This window comes from Salmo salar, chromosome ssa06, assembly GCF_905237065.1.
Source record: "Salmo salar chromosome ssa06, Ssal_v3.1, whole genome shotgun sequence".
NCBI lineage: Eukaryota > Metazoa > Chordata > Actinopteri > Salmoniformes > Salmonidae > Salmo > Salmo salar.
In genome coordinates, this window is record NC_059447.1 from 62,702,022 (window position 1) to 62,722,485 (window position 20,464).

A 20,464-nucleotide genomic window follows, 5' to 3' on the forward strand; every position below is an offset into this window, starting at 1 on the left:
TCAAAGCAGCACAGACGCTGTAGAAATGCATCCAGAGGCCATGACAATATTGAGTTCACTTCTCTCTTACTTTCCCACACTGACTGCCTGCAATGGCCTCCAATGGATTACAGATGTAGAATAAGTAATTAATATTCCACACACTGGGTAGGGGACCATGCATTATAGAGAGGGATCAGCAGAGGACTGATTGGGGTGGTGGTCTGCAGTAGATGTGGCTATTTGTCAATGCAAGACCACCTTGAGGAAGCTTACAGGGACAGGGAGGGGGAGAGAGAGAGAAGAGGGAGCGAGAGAGAGAAACAAAAGAGGGAGAGATTTTGTAAAAATATTGTTTATCTGTTCTCTTGCTCTGCATGTATCCACAAAGGTAAAGAACAAGTGGCCTGTGTACTGCGTATACTTATCCGCTCTCCATTGAACCGGCTGCTGCTGGCTCAACATAACAAATGAGACAAGGTAGAGACGGTCTAATATTATTAGGAAATGTTCATTTCATGGACAGACCGCAATGGATACTTCCTGAATTCTGCTACCGCTCGTAGCATTTGGTAATAATCTCTCTAGCCTTTCTGAGCACGGAACAATGAAGTTGTTTTCCCCCAAACAAGGACAAGAATATAATGAATTATTCTCATGGACGGTAATACCCCAGAGAATGTGGCATGTGGGCGAGCTAATACAAATGAACTGACAACAGACTAGACTAGAGGTTTATGCTCCAGTTGTACAATTAAAATGATTGGAGTGAATGATTTAGTGATGTATACCCCAGAACGTTCCATTGAATGCTCTAATGTTATCCTCTTGGATTTGTGACCTTCACTAGACCGTACAACAATACCGGAAAATACCAGTTTTATTTCAATTTCCCAATAAATTGCTAAAACAAAAAAAGCCACTCTCTGCCCTGTGATTTTATTGTGCCTGTATTACAATACTGCAAGGTCGACTCACTCTTGTCTTACCACCTCCAGACTGCTGATGCAAGGATCAGTTATTATCAGAAGCTACCCTGCTCGTACTCAAGTGAGTGGGCCACCTTATCAACAGACAGCATCTCTGGACTGTGATTGGGGCAAAGTGATTGTGGTGAGGAAACGATGCCTCTTAGTGACAGCTCCAGGGCCTGATTACAACAGTCAGAGAGATGGAAGGAACAGCCTTGAGCTGATGGGAGTGTGGTCGCTACTAGCTAGACCCTTCGCTCCACTTCACGCTCTCCAATCACAGGGCAGGTTGGAGACAGTGACACAGACCCCAGGACTTAATGGCATTTCTGGGCTGAAGGAGGCTGTCGCACACTTTGTACTGTATTTATTAAGGGGCCTGCCAACCCAAGAAGCACAGTAAAAATAAAACAAGTGGTGGGTCTTCATTGATAAACAGAAAGCACTCTATTCAGAGTGGTATCTGACTCACTTCCAGGTTACATACAGTACTTACATGTACAATACCAGTCCAAAGTTTGGACACACCTACTCATTCAAGGGTTTATTTTTTAACTATGTTCTAGTATTTTTACTATTCTCTGGCAGAGAGAAACATTGTATATTGTATAAACTCTCTGAGAAGACCTGACTAATATTGCACAGACATTCAACCTTTTTCTGACCCAACAACCTAAAACATTCTTACAGAGCTTTGTTTCTCAAGGCAAGTAAAGGTTATATCACAAAAGGTATATAATCGCACACAAGAAACAATAAAGACGTACAGTACCAGTCAAAAGTTTGGACACACCTACTCATTCAAAGGCTTTTCTTTATTTTTACTGTTTTCTACATTGTAGAATAATAGTCAAAACATCAAAACCATGAAATAACACATGGAATCATGTAATAAACAAATAAGTGTTAAACAAATCAAAATATATTTTAGATTCTTCAAAGTAGCCACACTTTGCCTTGATGAAAGTTTTGCGCACTCTTGGCATTCTCTCAACCAGCTTCACCTGGAATGCTTTTCCAACAGTTTTGAAGGTGTTCCCACATATACCGAGCACTTGTTGGCTGCTTTTCCTTCCCTCTGCGGTCCAACTCATCCCAATCCATCTCAATTGGGTTGAGGTCGGGTGATCTAATGCCAGGTCATCTAATGCAGCACTCCATCACTCTCCTTCTTGGTCAAATAGCCCGTACACTGCCTGGAGGTGTGTTGGGTCATTGTCCTGTTGAAAATCAAATGATAGTCCCACTAAGCGCAAACCAGATGGGATGAGGTATCGCTGCAGAATGCTGTGGTAGCCATGCTGGTTAAGTGTGAATTCTAAATAACTCACAGACAGTGTCAGCAGTAAAGCACCCCCACACCATCACACCTCCTCCATGCTCACGGTGGGAACCACACATGCGGAGATCATCTGTTCACCTACTCTGCGTCTCACAAAGACACGGCGGATGGAACCAAAAATCTCAAATTTGGACTCATCAGACCAAAGGACAGATTTCCACCAGTCTAATATCCATTGCTCGTGTTTCTTGACTCGAGCAAGTCTCTTCTTCTTATTGGTGTCCTTTAGTAGTGGTTTCTTTGCAGCAATTCGACCAGGAAGGCCTGATTCACACAGTCTCCTCTGAACGGTTGATGTTGTCTGTTACTTGAACTCTGTGAAGCATTTATTTGGGCTGCAATTTATGAGACTGGTAACTCTAATGAACTTATCGTCTGCAGCAGAGGTAACTGGGTCTTCCTTTCCTGTGGCAGTCCTCATGAGAGCCAGTTTCATCAGAGCGCTTGATGGTTTTTGCGACTGCACTTGAAGAAACTTTCAATGTTCTTGAAATTTTCCTCATTGACTGACCTTCATATCTTAAAGTAAAGACTTACTGTCATTTCTATTTGCTTATTTGAGCTGTTCTTGCCATAATATGGACTTGTTCTTTTACCAAATAGGGCTATCTTCTGTATACCACCCCTATCTTGTCACAACACCACTGATTAAGAAAGAAAGGAATTCCACAAATGTACTTTTAACAAGGCACACCTGTTAATTGAAATGCATTCCAGGTGACTACCTCATGAAGATGGTTGAGAGAATGCCAACAGTGTGCAAAGCTGTCATCAAGGCAAAGGGTGGCTACTTTGAAGAATCTCAAATATAAAATATATTTTGATTTGCTTAACCTGTCTGGGCGAGGTGGGACGCTTGCGCGAAATACAAATACCTCAAAAATGCTATAACTTCAATTTCTCAAACATATGACTATTTTACACCATTTTAAAGACAAGACTCTCATTAATCTAACCACATTGTCCGATTTCAAAAAGGCTTTACAGCAAAAGCAAAACATTAGATTATGTCAGGAGAGTACCCTGCCAAAAATAATCACACAGACATTTTCAAAGCAAGCATATATGTCACAAAAACCAAAACCACAGCTAAATGCAGCACTAACCTTTGATGATCTTCATCAGATGACACTCCTAGGACATTATGTTATACAATACATGCATGTTTTGTTCAATCAAGTTCATATTTATATCAAAAACCAGATTTTTACATTAGCATGTGATGTTCAGAACTAGCAAACCCACCGCAAACTTCCGGTGAATTTACTAAATTACTCACGATAAACGTTCACAAAATACATAACAATTATTTAAAGAATTATAGATACAGAACTCCTTTATGCAATCGCGGTGTCAGATTTTAAAATAGCTTTTCGGCAAAAGCACATTTTGCAATATTCTGAGTAAATAGCTCGGCCATCACAGGCTAGCTAATTTGACACCCACCAAGTTTGGTGCTCACTAAACTCAGAATTACTATTAGAAAAATTTGATTACCTTTGCTATTCTTCGTCAGAATGCACTCCCAGGACTTCTACTTCAACAACAAATGTTGTTTTGGTTCCAAATAATCCATAGTTATATTCAAATAGCTCCGTTTTGTTGGTGCGTTCAGGTCACTATGCGAAGGGTGACGCGTGACCGCATTTCGTGACAAAAATGTCAAAATATTCCATTACCGTACTTCGAAGCATGTCAAACGCTGTTTAAAATCAATTTTTATGCAATTTTTCTTGTAAAATAGCGATAATATTCCAACCGGGCGACGTTGTATTCATTCAAAGGCTGAAAGAAAAAAATGGAGAATTCTCATGAACGCGCATCTCCAGTGTCACTGTTCCCAGGCTGACCACTCACAAATTCTCCTGCTGTTCTTCGCCCAGAGACAGCAGACACCCCATTACACTTTCTGGCGCCTTCTGAGAGCCAATGGAAGCCTTAGAAAATGTCACATTACAGCAGAGATGCTGTATTTTCGATAGAGATGCAACAGAAGGACAACAAATTGTCAGACAGGGCACTTCCTGTATGGAATCTTCTCAGGTTTTGGCCTGCCATATGAGTTCTGTTATACTCACAGACACCATTCAAACAGTTTTAGAAACTTTAGAGTGTTTTCTATCCAAACCTACTATTTATATGCATATTCTCGTTTCTGGGCAAGAGTAGTAACCAGTTTAAATCGGGTACGTTTTTTTATCCGGCCGTGCAAATACCGCCCCCTAGTCCCAACAGGTTAAGACTTTTTTGGTTACTACATGGTTTTGATGTCTTCACTATTATTCTACAATGTAGAAAATAGTAAAAATATAGAAAAACTCTGGAATGAGTAGGTGTGTCCAAACTTTTGACTGGTACTGTATATTAGTATATACAATAAAGTGCAATCTGCTAGACATTGTTGACTGCAATCTGCCAGACATTGTTGATGCTTTTATAGGCCATGATTGACTTTGAAAAAGCTGCATTTTAAAGGTAACATAAAGAGAGGGATAACTAAGAAATACAAGTAAAATATTAGCCATGTCCCTAGCCACTTTTAGAGTTAACACAGTATCGTTTTGCTGGGGTGGAAGAGAGAGTGCAGAGACAAGTTTACACGGCATAAAGCCACCCATTTTAATCTTGCTTTCTTTCTCTCTCACTTTTGCAGTGGGCGGTAATCTGCACTACATGAGTCAGAGCTGGGAAAGCGATTAGAGGGCTTTATTTATTGTAAGGCGTGACTAATGGGCAGTGTTTGGTGGTCTAGCTGCTTTAACAGTAATGATGGACATCAGCCCACCCGGCCGGACGGGACGGAGGAAGATGAAGGCCCACATTGTAGCCCAACCACCCTGGCACGCTGCCCTCACTGACTCTCATTGCCCTCCTTTTCATCTTCCCAAACGACAAGGCTTCGATGCCCTGCAGAAATACACGCTGGTCCTCTCTGATTTACTGAATAGCCTTTCAGTGCAGCGTGAAATCTGCAATCGATCACTAGCTCACAGCAGGGAGGGAAAAGGAAAACCAAAAATGTTCCCAAACAATTGGTGAAAAACCAAAGGCAATACGTGGAATAGGATTGTTTAAGATGATAGCGGTGCACAATCCCTTAAAATCAGAATAATTATGATAGATGAAAGACTTTGAGGGTGAAAGATAAAAACAAATCATTTATATTTGTTCTACCACACAATTAAAAGAGAGAAGGCTTACTTAACATTCTCTCACACTAAACTGCGCTTCATCTACATTTCATCTTATCAGAGCTGCAGCAGTAAGAGAAGAAAATCTGTACAGGAGAATGGATGCTGGAGGCTTGTGGAAAGTGTGTGTGTGTGTGTGTGGCACTCACCTTGTACTGGAACAGTAAGAGGCCACAGAACAGGGTGTAGAGGTCAGCAGTCAGCAGAGAGAGGTTGACCGACGCGGCACTGCTCCTTTTGATGACCACGGGCATGAAGCTGTACAGGCCAAACATGCAGGCACTGAAGCCGATGTAGAGCAACCCTGGGGAAGGACACACACACACACACACACACACACACACACACACACACACACACACACACACACACACACACACACACACACACACACACAGAACATGATGAGTGACAGATCCGCAGGGACGGAGACTGGACTATAATAATTAACTGCACAGTGCTCTCTAGAATACCAACTAGCCAGCTAGATATCATTCACCTGTCTGTCTATCAAGGGTTTGCATGGATGTGTTTTCTCCTTGTGGTCATGCAAGGACAGAAAGATCTTCATGACAGAGTAGAGAGGGGCTCATCTTCCCCATTCATCAACACATTTCCATATTACACGTGCAGTGATTTGTCCAATTATGTAACATTTTGTTGGATCCTATGACATTCTTCCTGCATACCAAACAGATGAATCTCTCGTGGGCAGATTCAGCTTGTAGACCGGAGAATGTGTCGGGATTGAATGGGAGGCGCGAGATAACGAGCAGCATTAGTTGAGTTTTGGGGGTTTTCGTCGCTGGTTATCTGAACGTATCAGGATTGGGCGGTGTTTAAACTGCTTCGCCTCGAGTTCTTTGTGCGTGTGCCAACAAAGATCAGATGGGGGCGGCTTTGGCGCGAGGGTGGAGACTTTGTTTTTGCCAGAACTCTCATTTCCTAACACGTATAGATCCAGAAGTTAATCACGCAAGATTTTACTGCTGTTTTAACCAAAATTACCAACTGACATAAATGGGAAAGTGATAATGTCATTATTTCCTAATTTACCAATCTTTCACCAAAAAACATTTAATTTGTAATTTTTTGGGGGGGAAGGAGAATACCGTTAAATATATATGTCAGGTCACTGTGAAGGTCAATAACAGTGAAAAGACAGACATTGAGGAAGAAGTGGGAATCTGAGACAGAAGAGGTTGACACAATGACCGACATATCAGAGAGAAGGTGGTCATATAGCGACGAGAGACATTCTGATAATCTTTTGTTCTGCAGAAACACGGTAATTGATTTAGTGTTGAAATAAAATGACATGCTCATCTAGTTTCAGGTTTGACTTTTTGAAACGCATTTATGAAAGACAACTTTTACTGGCTCAGATGAAAAGACAACACAGACAGGCAACGGTGATTTGTGTCAAAACTAAACGTAAATAGCATTTATCTGTCAGATTCTGCTCTCAGGCCTTTGCAGCCGTTATGAATGCTGCAAAGGCCATTTCCGACCAGCTCATTCCACTAAAAGAAATCAGGATTCCATTCAATCGCTTTTCATTTTTATAGTCATGACATATCAGGATTTTTGTCCTCAGCAGAGACAACAAAAATATCCAGTTGTTTATCTGTAGAGAGAAAGTACTGAAGGACAGCTGACTACTGATCAGGTGGGAATTGGATACATTTAAACACTGAAGAGTTCTAGTCCTAATCTGCATGCCTGGTTTACTGCATGAATTCATGACAGGCCCAAGCTACTGCATGTAACGGGATGAGACTGTTTTGACCAAAACAAAGGTCTCCATTGAAGACCAGGAAGTCTCACTGTATTCAGCATTATTTTTATTCCGATCCACTCAAGGAGATGTATGCCATTTTTTGTAAGGCCAAGCACAGAGACTTCCTAACCCTTTTTCTCCAGGCGCTGTTGGTAGTTGGTGGAATAGCTGAACAGAAGGCCTCATGAGTTATTCAAATGCCTTGTTTACTTTGTCTGGCAGCATACCAGAGAGCAATATGGCCGACACCTGCTTTTCTTAACTAAGTTGAAGTGTATCTCTGGGCTAAGTTTTAATAGTGTAGTAGTATGAGACTCTGCTTTTAGAAGCACATCTAAATCTCATGAATATTCAAATCCCTGTTATTAGGAAGGATGAGCGACTGTATTTGTATGAGAATTCATGACTACCACCCGAAGAGAATCTAAAATAAACTATTTTATTTCACGGCAGTGTATGGGCCTTTGTTTTCATCTTTCTTATGATCAATATCTGGTTATTAAGAGTGGGAAAAAAAACACACAGCTGTGGTAAGCTTGAGGAGGGAAGAAACAACAATTGATCCCACCAACTCTTTGGAAGACGCTCACAATCCTACATTTTACATGACCGAGTCCTCATTATTTTTCTAGGGCAAAGCAATCTTGGCTGAGGAGATCTTTTCCTTCTGGCGCCCGCTGTATTGTCCGCCATGGCAGTGACAGATAATGGCGTGCCCCTCAAGCCACCGCAGACTGGCTAATGCCTGTGACAAGCCAGCATCTCCTGGGACGCTACCCAAACGCCGCTATTGGCACCACACATCCTCGCTCGCTCAATCAAAAGAAAGTGGGTAAATCCAAGTGGATTAAGGACCTAGTCACTTGCTTTGGCTTTGGAGAGCGGCGAATTGCACGTCACACATTGGGCTCCTGTATCTGTGTAAATTAAAATCGGGCATCTTCATGGGCTACTATGTAACATGCTGTCTTGATAATTTATTGTATTTTAAATATTCAGTGGCCAGTTAATTGAAACTCAGTCAACTTAATGGTCTACTCTATACTGTACTGTAGCACCCTGTTTTGCTTGTTTGTTTCAAATGAAATATTAAGTGAACAGTCACTGTTATAAGCAAATAAAGTGCATCCATATATCAGTTAGTGGTGATGGGTTCTGACTTCTAAACTTGAAATATGAAATATCTTTGTTCATGGTACTGAGGGAGAGAGAGGAATGCAGAACGTTGATGTTCTGTCAGAACATGTTATTGTTTGACATCAGGTATCCTATGGAAAGGAGGAGGGCCACAGTCTGGTTTCTACATCAGAAGTGAATGGTTATCTGTAGGAGGAATGTATATGGTGGAGTCAATTAAGGTTGGATATGAGCCAGGGGCTTGGAATGTTACTGAGTAAGGGAAAGGCAATCACATGGTTGCGGTGACTGATAAGGGTGGAGAGCTGTGGATTAGTGAGGAATGGGGCCCAAGGTCAGGTCAGGTCACAGTAAAGGAGAAGGAACAGTTTTCTACCCACATAAAGATGCAATAAAGATGTTATGTTCAGAGAAGAGGAGGAGACTTCACCTAAAGTGGGGTATCTATACTTGTGCTGGTGGGAACATGTCTTTGTCTGTTCAGCTGTCTGACCCATTGGGTGAATAAACTTGGTTTGAGCTTTTCATAGTTGTCCGTTAGTTTTTACTCTGTTATTTAGAACCTAACAGTGGACACCTTCATCTCCTACCAGTAATAAATGCGGCACAACAAAATGTTCGTAAAGGTTGACACCATCCCACCATACATTTTGACTATACAGCGGCGGCCCATCCATCTTAGCCCAGGGCCCCATCTCCTCACCCCCCCTACTTAATTTGCAGAGTGATCTTCCAGTGACACCCCTTACAGCCTAACTGATTGCGTGAGCAGGATCTGACACAGCGGGGGGGGGCATCTCCTCTAGACAGGGCAATCAATTCCCACTCTGCAAATGTTTAATTATCCCTGTATCCACCCCCCACACACGGGCTGCTAACCAACGCTGCAAGAGAGAGCAGCATCTAAATCCCAGTAACAGTAACTTACCTATCTGCCAGTCCCAGGGCACCCTTAACAGCTCCTTATGCTCCATGATGGCCCTGGAACAGAAAGAAAAACTGTTCCCGTCAGCCAGGGGTAAGCGTTGTGAGATCGGGAATACAACAGAGTTACTGATGGAGGGAGGAAAGTAAGACAGGAGGATCATAAGCAAGTCTCTTGACAGAAAAGTTTTGACAGCTGAGCACCTGTGGTTCAGTCAGTGACAAATCTATCCTATCAGAGCGAGGCGGGGTTCAACCCTCTGACCCTACAGAATAGATCCTGGGAATTCTATTGATGGAATCCTCTGACTCCAGAGGGGCACTAACAATAGAAACAACATGGTAGACCATTTTCCCTCCCTCACTCCCCCCCTCTGTTCCAGACAAGAGGAATGGAAAACAATCCACCCAGGTCTCGCTCTGTGACATCTCTGTGAAAAAGCGTAATTGACTAGGCGGTGCTGACGTGTTACCAAGGTTACGGTCTCGTCTGGTGCTCGCGTGTCTAAAATTAACATCAGCGAGAGACAGAAACAGAGACAGGTCCCCATGCTCCCACTGTCTTCCCCAGTAGGGATAATTTCATACATAACAAGTGGATAAATAAGTGGAGGGAAGACAGGCAATGTCTCATAACTATTTTTTTTTAATCATTCCTCTTTAAGCCTCAGAATGAGCTCATTAAAAAGTAGTAAAACTGAACAAAAATATAAACGCAATATGCAACAATTTCTAAGATTTTATTACTGAGTTACAGTTTATATTAGGAAATCAGTCAATTTAAATACATTCATTAGGACCTAATCTATGAATTTCACATGACTGGGAATACAGATATGCATCTGTTGGGAACAGATACCTTAAAAAGGTAAGGGCGTGGATCAGAAAACAGGTCAGTATCTGGTGTGACCACCATTGCAGTGAGACACATCTCCTTCGCATGGAGTTAATCAGGCTTGTGGCCTGTGGAACGTTGTCCCACTCCTCTTCAATGGCTGTGCGAAGCTGCTGGATATTGGCGGGAACTGGAATACACTGTGCTACACGTCAATCCGGAGCATCCCAAACATGCTCAATGGGTGACATCTCTGGTGAGTATGCACTGGGACATTTTCAGTTTCCAGGAATTGTGTACTGATCCCTGCAACATGGGGCTGTGAATTATCATGCTGAAACATTAGGTGATGCGGCGGATAAATGGCACGACAATGGGCTTCTGGATCCCGTCACGGTTTCTCTGTGCATTCAAATAGCCATTGATAAAATGCAATTGTGTTTGTTCTCCTTAGCTTATGCCTGCCCATACCATAACCCCACCTCCACCATGGTGCACTCTGTTCACAACGTTGACATCAACAAACCGCTCGCCCACACGTCTGCCTGGTACAGTTGTAACCGGGATTCATCCATGAAGAGCACACTTCTCCAGTGTGCCTGTTGCCATCGAAGGTGAGCATTTGCCCACTAAAGTCGGTTAGGACGCCAAACTGTACAGTATTTATTAGGTTCCCTACTCTTCCTGTGGTCCAAACATGAATAAAGTAATTACATAACAACAAAACAACAGCCTACATCAGAAATAGCATTATATATCATACAAGGCATTATTACATTATTACTCTAGTATTAGAAATGTACAATATAACATTTACAATATTACAATATTACAATGTGTGTGTGTAGAGTGTTTGTATTAGAGTGTGTGTGCGTATGCGTGTGTGTTCTATCTGATAGTTTTTTTATCTGATTTTACTGCTCGCTTGAGTTACTTGATGTGGAAGAGAGTTCCGTGTAATCATGGCTCTATGTAGTACTGTTTGTTTCCCAGAGCCGGTTTTGGACTTAGGGGCTGTGAAGAGACCCCTGGTGGCATGTCTTGTGGGGTATGTATGGGTGTCTGAGCTGAGTGTTCGCTGTTTGAACAGACAGTTCAAGTGCTTTCAACACGTCAATACCTCTCACAAAGACAAGTAGTGATGCAGTCAATCTCTCCTCTAGTTTGAGCCAGGAGAGACTGATATGCATGTTACTGATATTAGCTCTCCGTGTACCTTTAAGGGCCAGCCTTGCTGCTCTGTTCTGGGCCAACTGTAATTTGCCTATGTCCTTCTTAGTGGCACTAGAAGCATCGTAGAAAGAAAAGGAGATTATATGACAGCATGGGGCTGCTAGCGAAGCCATCATCTGATCTGGAGAGAGAAAGACTGAATACAATAGAGTCAGTGTAAATAGTCCGGGTGGCCATTTGATTAATTGTTCAGCAGTCTTATGGCTTGGGGGTAGAAGATGTTAAGGAGCATTTTGGACCTAGACTTGCCGCTCCAGTGGTACCGCTTGCCGTGCGGTAGCAGAGAGAACAGTCTATGACTTGGGTGACTGGAGGCTTTGACAATTTTTTGTGCCTTCCTCTGACAACGCCCAGTATATAGGACCTGGATGGCTGGAAGCTCGGCTTCAGTGATGTACTGGGCTGTACGCACTACAGTCGGATGCCGAGCAGTTGCCATACCTGGCAGTGATGCAACCCGTCAGGATGCTCTTGATGGTGCAGCTGTAGAACTTTTTGAGGATCTGGGGACCCATGCCAAATCTTTTCAGTCTCCTGAGGGGGAAAAGGCATTGTTGTGCCTTCTTTGCAACTTTCTTGGTGTGTTTAGACCATGATAGTTTGTTGGTAATGTGGACACTTAGGAACTTGAAACTCACAACCCGCTCCACTACAGTCCCGTCGATGTGAATGGGGGCGTGTTCAGCTCTCTTTTTCCTGTATTTGCTTCAGCCTGCCTGGAGTGCCTGATTGGCTAGGTATGACATTATGGGGCTATTATATTGGTTTCATTTTGCCAGACAAGCTCAATGAAGCACAGCTTAAGTATTTGAAATCATTTCCAATAGGTCTGACACACACACAAACACTCACAGCTGAATGCCGCTGAAGAAGGAGCCAAACAGTCCCATCATGCCCAGGAACTCCACCCTACTCAGGTTCTTAACGATGAACTCCTCACACACATTAGAGATGCCGTACAGCGTGGCCCCTCCCAGCACCAGCAGGTCCCCCAGGAGCTTATGTTCCCCTAGAGAGAGAGAGAGGGAGAGAGAGAGAGAGAGAGAGAGAGAGAGAGAGAGAGAGAGAGAAGGACTGTCAAACTGTATGAAAGAGACATTAGTTATTCATGACAAATAGGTTATCCTATGAAACCCTCACCAGTAATATCAGACTAAGTGTCTATCCTATGAGAAAAAAAATTATGACAATGAGGCAGTGAAAGACAATGGGTGTTTAAAAGGTACAGAAAGCAACTGTGCGTGAGTTCATACATTGAGTAAATGTAGGATTTTAACAGAAGGAGTTTCATTGATTACTTAATCTTCTTACTGTTCACTTTACTGTGTTGAAAATATCTATTTTCACTATTTTAAGCAACATTATTGTGTAGCTGGTAAGACAAATAGGCATTATTGATTGGAAGCTGACACCAAACAATTGCATTGCTCCTTTATTCCTACATGCTTAGGGCATACTGTATGCTGCAATGGGGTTCAGTAAGCTATGGATAAACTGTACCCAATCAAACAAAGATCTTACAGATGCTTAGCACATGCTTGAAGATTTGAAAGTAATCCCACTATAATGTAACTATTCTGTCAATCACGAGACAGAAATGAAACTACAGCCGTGTTTTTTTTCAATGAAACTCGAAACTTTTCGGATCCAGAACACGTGACATGATTTGGATCGTAACATGTATTATTCATATCGAACCAACACGCAATCTATCTATCTGAATCGTGTTGAGCTGGGGAAATCAAGGAGTACTTAATGCAATAGCGAGAGGGGGAGGCTCTCCATGGGTGTGAAAGGCAAACCACACCAGGGACTAACACTGGGGATCTGGGGATCTGACTCGGTTATTGCTGAAGGTACTGTGAGGGTTGAACACAATGAGACCGCGATGGTGAACTGCACAGTGAGAGAACACTGTCTGTGTGTTGGAGGAGATAAGGGTGTTTGTGTGAAGGACACAGCAGACTCCACAATAGCAATCAAAATGTGTTTAAAGCTCTTTGCTACATATACATACATTTTACATATCCATTTTACATACAGTTGGAGTCGGAAGTTTACATACACTTAGGTTAGAGTCATTAAAACTCGTTTTTCAACCACTCCACAAATTTCTTGTTAACAAAATATAGTTTTGGCAAGTAATTGTTCCAACAATTGTTTACAGACAGATTATTTCACTTATAATTCACTGTATCACAATTCCAGTGGGTCAGAAGTTTACATACACTAAGTTGACAGTGCCTTTAAACAGTTTGAAAAATTCCAGAAAATGATGTCATGGCTTAGGAAGCTTCTGATTGACAACATTTGAGTCAATTGGAGGTGTACCTGTGGATGTATTTCAAGGCCTACCTTCAAACGCAGTGCCTCTTTGCTTGACATCATGGGAAAATCAAAAGAAATCAGCCAAGACCTCAGAAAAAAATTGTAGACCTCCACAAGTCTGGCTCATCCTTTTGAGCAATTTCCAAATGCCTGAAGGTACCACATTCATCTGTACAAACAACAGTACGCAGTATAAACACCATGGGACCACGCAGCCGTCATACCGCTCAGGAAGGAGATGCGTTGTACCATGCTACCAAATACTAATTGAGTGTATGTAAACTTCAAATCTGAAATAAATCATTCTCTCAACTATTATTCTGACATTTCACATTCTTAAAATAAAGTGGTGATCCTAACTGACCTAAGATTTTTTACTAGGATTAAATGTCAGGAATTGTGAAAAACTGAGTTTAAATGTATTTGGCAAAGGAGTATGTAAACTTACGACTTCAACTACACATTTTGCATACATACTTTTACTTTTATATAAAGCAGTCACGTAACAATAATACTTTACCAAACATAAACTCTTTAATCCCAACCCTCAGCCACTCTCTGCCCTTCCCACCTATCACCATAGACCACCCCCATTTGGTTTCCATGTGCCATATATTTTTCAATTGTGCTGTGATGTTTTACATAATTTTTTTACCTTTCTAATCATATAGCATCCACAGATTGTGAGCTAAAGATGAAAACCTTTCCTACAAGTATTATTATATTATTTATTGACTGACTATGGCTTTCCAAATCGTCCAACACTGCTATTTGTAAGGTTAATTTTAAGTGCATGTTGTGATTTTTTAACCATTCCTGAACCTGTGACCAGAAACAAGCTACATAGGGACAATACCAGAATAAATTATCTATTGATTCTGTCTTTTCGCAGCAAAATCTACAGAGCTGAGACTGTTGTATATCCCACATTTATAGCATTCTGTTGGTGGCAAGAATTGTATATAATAATTTTAATTGAAAAACTCAAAGTGTTGAATCAAGTGTAGTTTTTTGTACCAGTTCATAAACCATATGCCATGGAATTGGTACATTGAAAATCGCTTCCCATTTATTTTGCAACCTATATGCTGTCAACATTTTGGTCCTCAAATGAAACTGGTGTATTTTTCTATTTGTGCCAGTTCCTTTCAGCCAATTTGTTTCTTTAATATATGGCAGGCAAACAAGTTCCCTACCTTCTCCATTTTCCACTTGCCTCCTCCATTTTTGTGGTAGTGCAACAATCAGTTGGTTGTAAATTTGGATTGAGCAGATATTCCCGTATATATTCCATAACTGCATATGTAACATAACTCCTCCGTTTCAATTCATAATATCATTAATAAATATAATACCATTTTTAAACATTTTTTCCATAAAGAAATATTTTCTGGAGGACAAAACAGAAATTGTAACCAGCTATATACAACTTGTTTAAGAAAGGGCAATTTTAATAACAAAATGTCATTTTCAATTAGTCGGAAATGATAAATTGTAATCTGTATAAAGGCAAAAATGCCATTTTTGAACAAAGGATGAACCTTTCTTAATAATCTACTGGAGAACCCTTTTGGGTTTAAGATTAATTTATGTATGAGTGTGTCACAGTTTCTGCTTCTTTTGGAGTGTGTTTCCTTAGGTTACTGCTGGAGGGCACCCTTACCTTGTTTCTAGTTCCCAGGTTACCCTGATTGTTTCTTATTGGTTTCACCTGTGTTTGATTGCCCTCTCTGTTCACCTGGTTGCCTGGCTATTTAGGTTCCTCTGTTGGCCTGGATCCTTGCTTAGGTCTTATGTTTTGTTTAGTGCACTCTTGTGCTGTTGCTTTGTCTCTGTGAAGACTTTAAGTAAAGTTCTGGATTTACCCTTACCTGCTGTTTGCTGTGTTTCTCTGCGACTGGGCTCGAGTTCATTCAAGCGTCATTGTAACAGAGTGAAGCTTTTAGTGAGAGGTTTTAATATTGAATCATTTTTGCCCCCCAAACTCATATTCAATATATAAATAGGCACGTTTCATTTTGTCTGGCTTAGCATTCCAAATAAAATGAAATATTTTGTTGCTCATATGATTTAAAAAATGAGTCATCTGGAGTAGGCAGTGCCATTAGTAAGTAAACTGCGAAAGGAGCAAAGCGTTAATCAGTGTGATTCTTCCATAAATAGACAAGTATTTACCTCTCCATGGTTGCAGAATCATATCTATTTTTGCTGACTTTCTATAGAAATTAATTGTGATATGTTAATTTATTGATCATTAGAAAACCCTTTTGCAATTATGTTAGCACAGCTGAAAATGGTTGTTCTGATTAAAGAAGCAATACAACTGGCCATCTTTAGACTAGTTGAGTATCTGCAGCATCAGCATTTGTGTGTTCGATTACAGGCTCAAAATGGACCAAAACAATATACTTTCTTCTGAAACTCATCAGTCTATTCTTGTTCTGAGAAATGAAGGCTATTCCATGCGAGAAATTGCCAAGAAACTGAAGATCTTGTACAACGCTGTGTATTACTCCCTTCACAGAACAGCGCAAACTGTCTTTAACCAGAATAGAAAGAGGAGTGGGAGGCCCCTGTGCACAACTGAGCAAGAGGACAAGTACATTAGTGTCTAGTTTGAGAAACAGACGCCTCACAAGTCCTCAACTGGCAGCTTCATTAAATAGTACCCGCAAAACACCAGTCTCAACATCAACAGTGAAGAGCCGACTCTGCTGATGTTCCAGATCCTCAACTTGTCTAAAGAGATGAGTAATGCGAGATATGTAAACATTCTTAAAGTGGCATTATTAAAGTGACTAGTGTTCCATTTATTAAAGTGGCCAATGATATCAAGTCTGTAGGTAGGCAGCCGCCTCTCTGTGGTAGTGGTGGCTGTTTAACAATCTGATGGCCTTGAGATAGAAGCTGTTTTTAAATCTCTCTGTCCCAGCTTTGATGCACCTGTATTGACCTCACCTTCTGGATGGAAGCAGGGTGAACAGGCAGTGGCTCGGGTGGTTATTGTCCTTGATGATCTTTTTTGCCTTCCTGTGACATCGGTTGCTGTAGGTGTCCTGGAGGGCAGGTAGTTTGCCCCCGGTGATGCATTGTGCAGACCGCACCACCCTCTGGAGAGTCTTGCGGTTGCGGGCGGTGCAGTTGCCGTACCAGGCGGTGATATAGCTCGACAGGATGCTCTCAATTGTGCACCTGTAAAAGTTAGTGAGGGTTTTTGGTGACAAGCCACATTTTTTCAGCCTCCTGAGGTTGAAAAGGTGCTGTTGTGCCTTCTTCACCACACCGTCTGTGTGGGTGGATCATTTCAGTTTGTCTGATATGTACACCGAGGAACTTAAAACGTTCCACCTTCTCCACTGCTGTCCCTTCGATGTGGATAGGGGGGTGCTCCCTCTGCTGTTTCCTGAACTCCACGATCATCTCTTTTGTTTTACTGACATTGAGTGTGAGGTTATTTTCCTGACAGCACACTCCGAGGGCCCTCACCTCCTCCCTGTAGGCTGTCTCGTCGTTGCTGGTAATCAAGCCTAGTGTCGTCCATATATCCACTAGTTCTAATGTATTCATGATCTTCCTGATCTCCTTCAGTGCTTGAGGGTGACAGTTTGTGGAGTGATTTATTTTATGATCCATTGAGGTACTTAAAACCGTATTATAATCTCCCACCATAATAATATATTATTTTGTTGCTTGCGAGCTCAATAGATTATTATATATATTCGAACAAGTGTGGATCATCATTATTTGGTCCATATAGATTAATTAGCCAGATCTGTTTTTGTTCCAATAGCACATTTAAAATAATCCATCTTCCTTGCGGATCTGTTTGCACAATCAGAACAACATTTCTATTAATTAGTATAATCCCCCCTTTTGAGTTTCTTTGCCCATGACAAAAATATATTTCTCCCTCCCAGTCCTTTTTCCACCCAACCTCATCTATATTTGTAGAAATAGTTTCCTGTAAACAATAGATATTATATTCTTTATTTTTTAGCCATGTAAAAATGTAGCTTCTTTTTTTATGATCTGCTAAGACTTTACAATTATAACTGGCTATACTTATTTCCCCACTTACCATAATGATACCCACGTTTCAATTATACTTACCACAACCAATGTTTGTAAACTTACCATTAAAAAGCACCATGATGATTAAGTGTCCATATAGCTGTACCATAATAATGTGTCCTTTTAAGCATACTGTAGCTGCAACTTTGCAAACCTCCAATTGTCCTAATATTCCCCCCACTAAGACCTCCCCCCCATATCTAGGTCTGTTGTCACTAAGACCACCAGACCATCTCCCTGACTCATGACGCACCTTTGCGTCCTAAAGCAAACCCTTGGCTGCCAATTGGTGTTGGCCAGAGGGAAATATGGGCAGTCCCATGATAACATAAATATCTATGAGGATGCTTAAGATAACCAACCAAATAACATGGAAAACAGTCAGGAAAAAAAGAAATAGTAACAATAATAGATCATATTAATATAAATAATATCAGCACAATCTTAAACATGCATGCTCATATTTAGAAAGTCCTAGCAAAGCTATAACTATGTCAGCCCAGCCTGCTCACTTCATTGGATTCAATAGTTCAAACATTTTTGAAAAAATGAAGAGAAAACAACTTGAACATATCGCAAGACCAGTGCTTTTTTTTAATGTCCATTACATGCAAGACCTATTTCATGTAGTCCTCATTATGTCCTGATGTATTCCGACCAAAACAGGAAGAAGGAAAAAGGAACATAGATTCTAACGGCTGCTAATTAGTAAAACTTAGTCTTAGGCATCACACTGCCCATAACGGAATACCCAAGTTTAATTTACAATCGATTCCGACACAGCCAAGGCACGACAGCCAAGAACACATGTAGTACTGACAACCCAGAGCAAGTAAACCTGTAAAACCAACCCTCTCTCCACCCTACACATAGTTTTTTATTCCAGGGTCGTTGCTCCGTCACCTCAGCTGTTTTACACCTGGGCCGATATCATTAGGATCAGGAATATAACAGGTAGCATAAATAGCTTATATAGAAATATATAATATACCTTTCTCTCGCTTAGAGAAGTGCTTCCATAAGCCAATTATTGTATTAGTTCTACCTTTAACTTTAATCAGTTTATCCCAGTGTTAACCAGCCCACACACACTAGAGACAACAACCCTGTTGACAACACCTAATCAATTTGCCGGTGTGTATTGGAAGAATAATCATCCTTTACATTTTTTATATTGAGATGTATTTTTTAAATGTAAAAGTGTAATAACACCAATTATTTTAGGATCGTATAGGCCTATTCCAATAGAGAACCTAGGCAGGTTTTAAAATATATAATCATGTATCCTAGCCCTATAATACATCTATTCATATTTATTAGGTTTTATCTTAAAAGCTAATCGTTCCGATTCACAGCTTTTAGGAGATAATATACCTGACCTCTACAATTAGGCCATGTCATATCAAACTGAAAAAAACAACCTTGATATTTCTAATTTACAATCTTCAAATTAAATAAATAAACAATCATAAAGAAAAAAGGGCAGACTTACCCATCCTCGCCTTCCCCTAAATCACAACCTGATATTACGCCCATATAGTCCAAATGTGTGTGTGTTACCTAGGCCCTGTTGTCTTCCCACCAGGACGTCTGTCCCCACCATTAAGCCGATGCCCAGCAGACACACCCCGACGCCCACAAAGTGCACGGCCTTGTACCTCACCAGCAGGAAGAACCAGGACAGCAGCAGCACCACGGGGATGGTGAAACAGTCTAAGAGCTGACAGACAGAGCGGAGAGATACAGGGTTAGAATGGACACACTGAACTCCAGTTCATAGAGACACACAGAGAAAATGGTTTCAATGGAGTTCCAAGATACTGTACAGCACATAGACAAAATACACACCTAAACACCAGAGATGGTATCACAGCAGAGCTAAAACCACCCACCACAAAGTCCAGGGGTGACACATAGGACAGCGGGGGGGACACAGTACTATAGAGGACGAGGTCAGAGGACAGTCCAACAAATAATGGTGATGAGAGAAAATAAGGATGGCGAATTAGGGCTGATGGAGGATGGCGTGTCAGGGAGGAGACAGGGCCATGCAGGAGGGAGGAGAGGAAGGTTTATGATCGCCTAGGAGACCATCAGGCCTCCATTCTGGGAAGCCTCTCTGGCACTTAGTGGTAGCACTATGGGCTCATCCTCCGGGAAAGGTAGTGCACAGGAGAACGAGGGGTTAACCGCAGGACAGCAAAATGGCCCCCACCCATTACTGCTCATCACAGGTTGAGTACACAGAGGAGAAGAGGTGGTGCGGTGGCTCGCCTGGCAGCTCACATCGATGTGTGCAATGAATGTTCTGACACCTAAGACAACCCTGGCATGATAACGTGTGGTTTATCGATGTGTAAACGACAGCCCAGTATGTCTCACTCTCTCATCAGGCCAGTGTGTTTCTGCCTAATGGAAGGCTTTTTCACCGCTTGGTTATATAAACCTGTCTGTTACTGTAGTGAAGCGTGCCCTTGAGCGCGAGAGAGAGTGGAGAGAGAAAGTGGAGGGAGGGAATGAGAGGGACAATCACAGAGAGCAGGAGAGAGAAAAAGAATGACAGAGGGATGACAGAAGGATGACAGAAGGATGAGAGGAAAAGGAGCAAGAGAGAGAGAGAGCAAGAGAGAGAGAAAAAGGGAAGTGGAGAGAGATAAATAAACAGTGTAGGGA

The 20,464-nt window shown here is 41.6% G+C and overlaps 1 protein-coding gene across 1 annotated transcript in view; it reads right to left on the reverse strand.

Annotated features, from left to right (window-relative positions):
* slc35f1 (solute carrier family 35 member F1) overlaps positions 1–20,464 on the reverse strand; it is a 123,017-nt gene that overhangs the window by 15,540 nt on the left and 87,013 nt on the right. Inside the window, exons 4-7 of the mRNA XM_014205138.2 lie at positions 19,352–19,511; positions 12,245–12,401; positions 9,329–9,381; positions 5,633–5,787 (exon numbers count right to left, since the gene is read on the reverse strand). Of these exons, the coding sequence (XP_014060613.1) occupies positions 5,633–5,787; positions 9,329–9,381; positions 12,245–12,401; positions 19,352–19,511 (525 nt within the window). The remainder of the gene's footprint in view (positions 1–5,632; positions 5,788–9,328; positions 9,382–12,244; positions 12,402–19,351; positions 19,512–20,464) is intronic.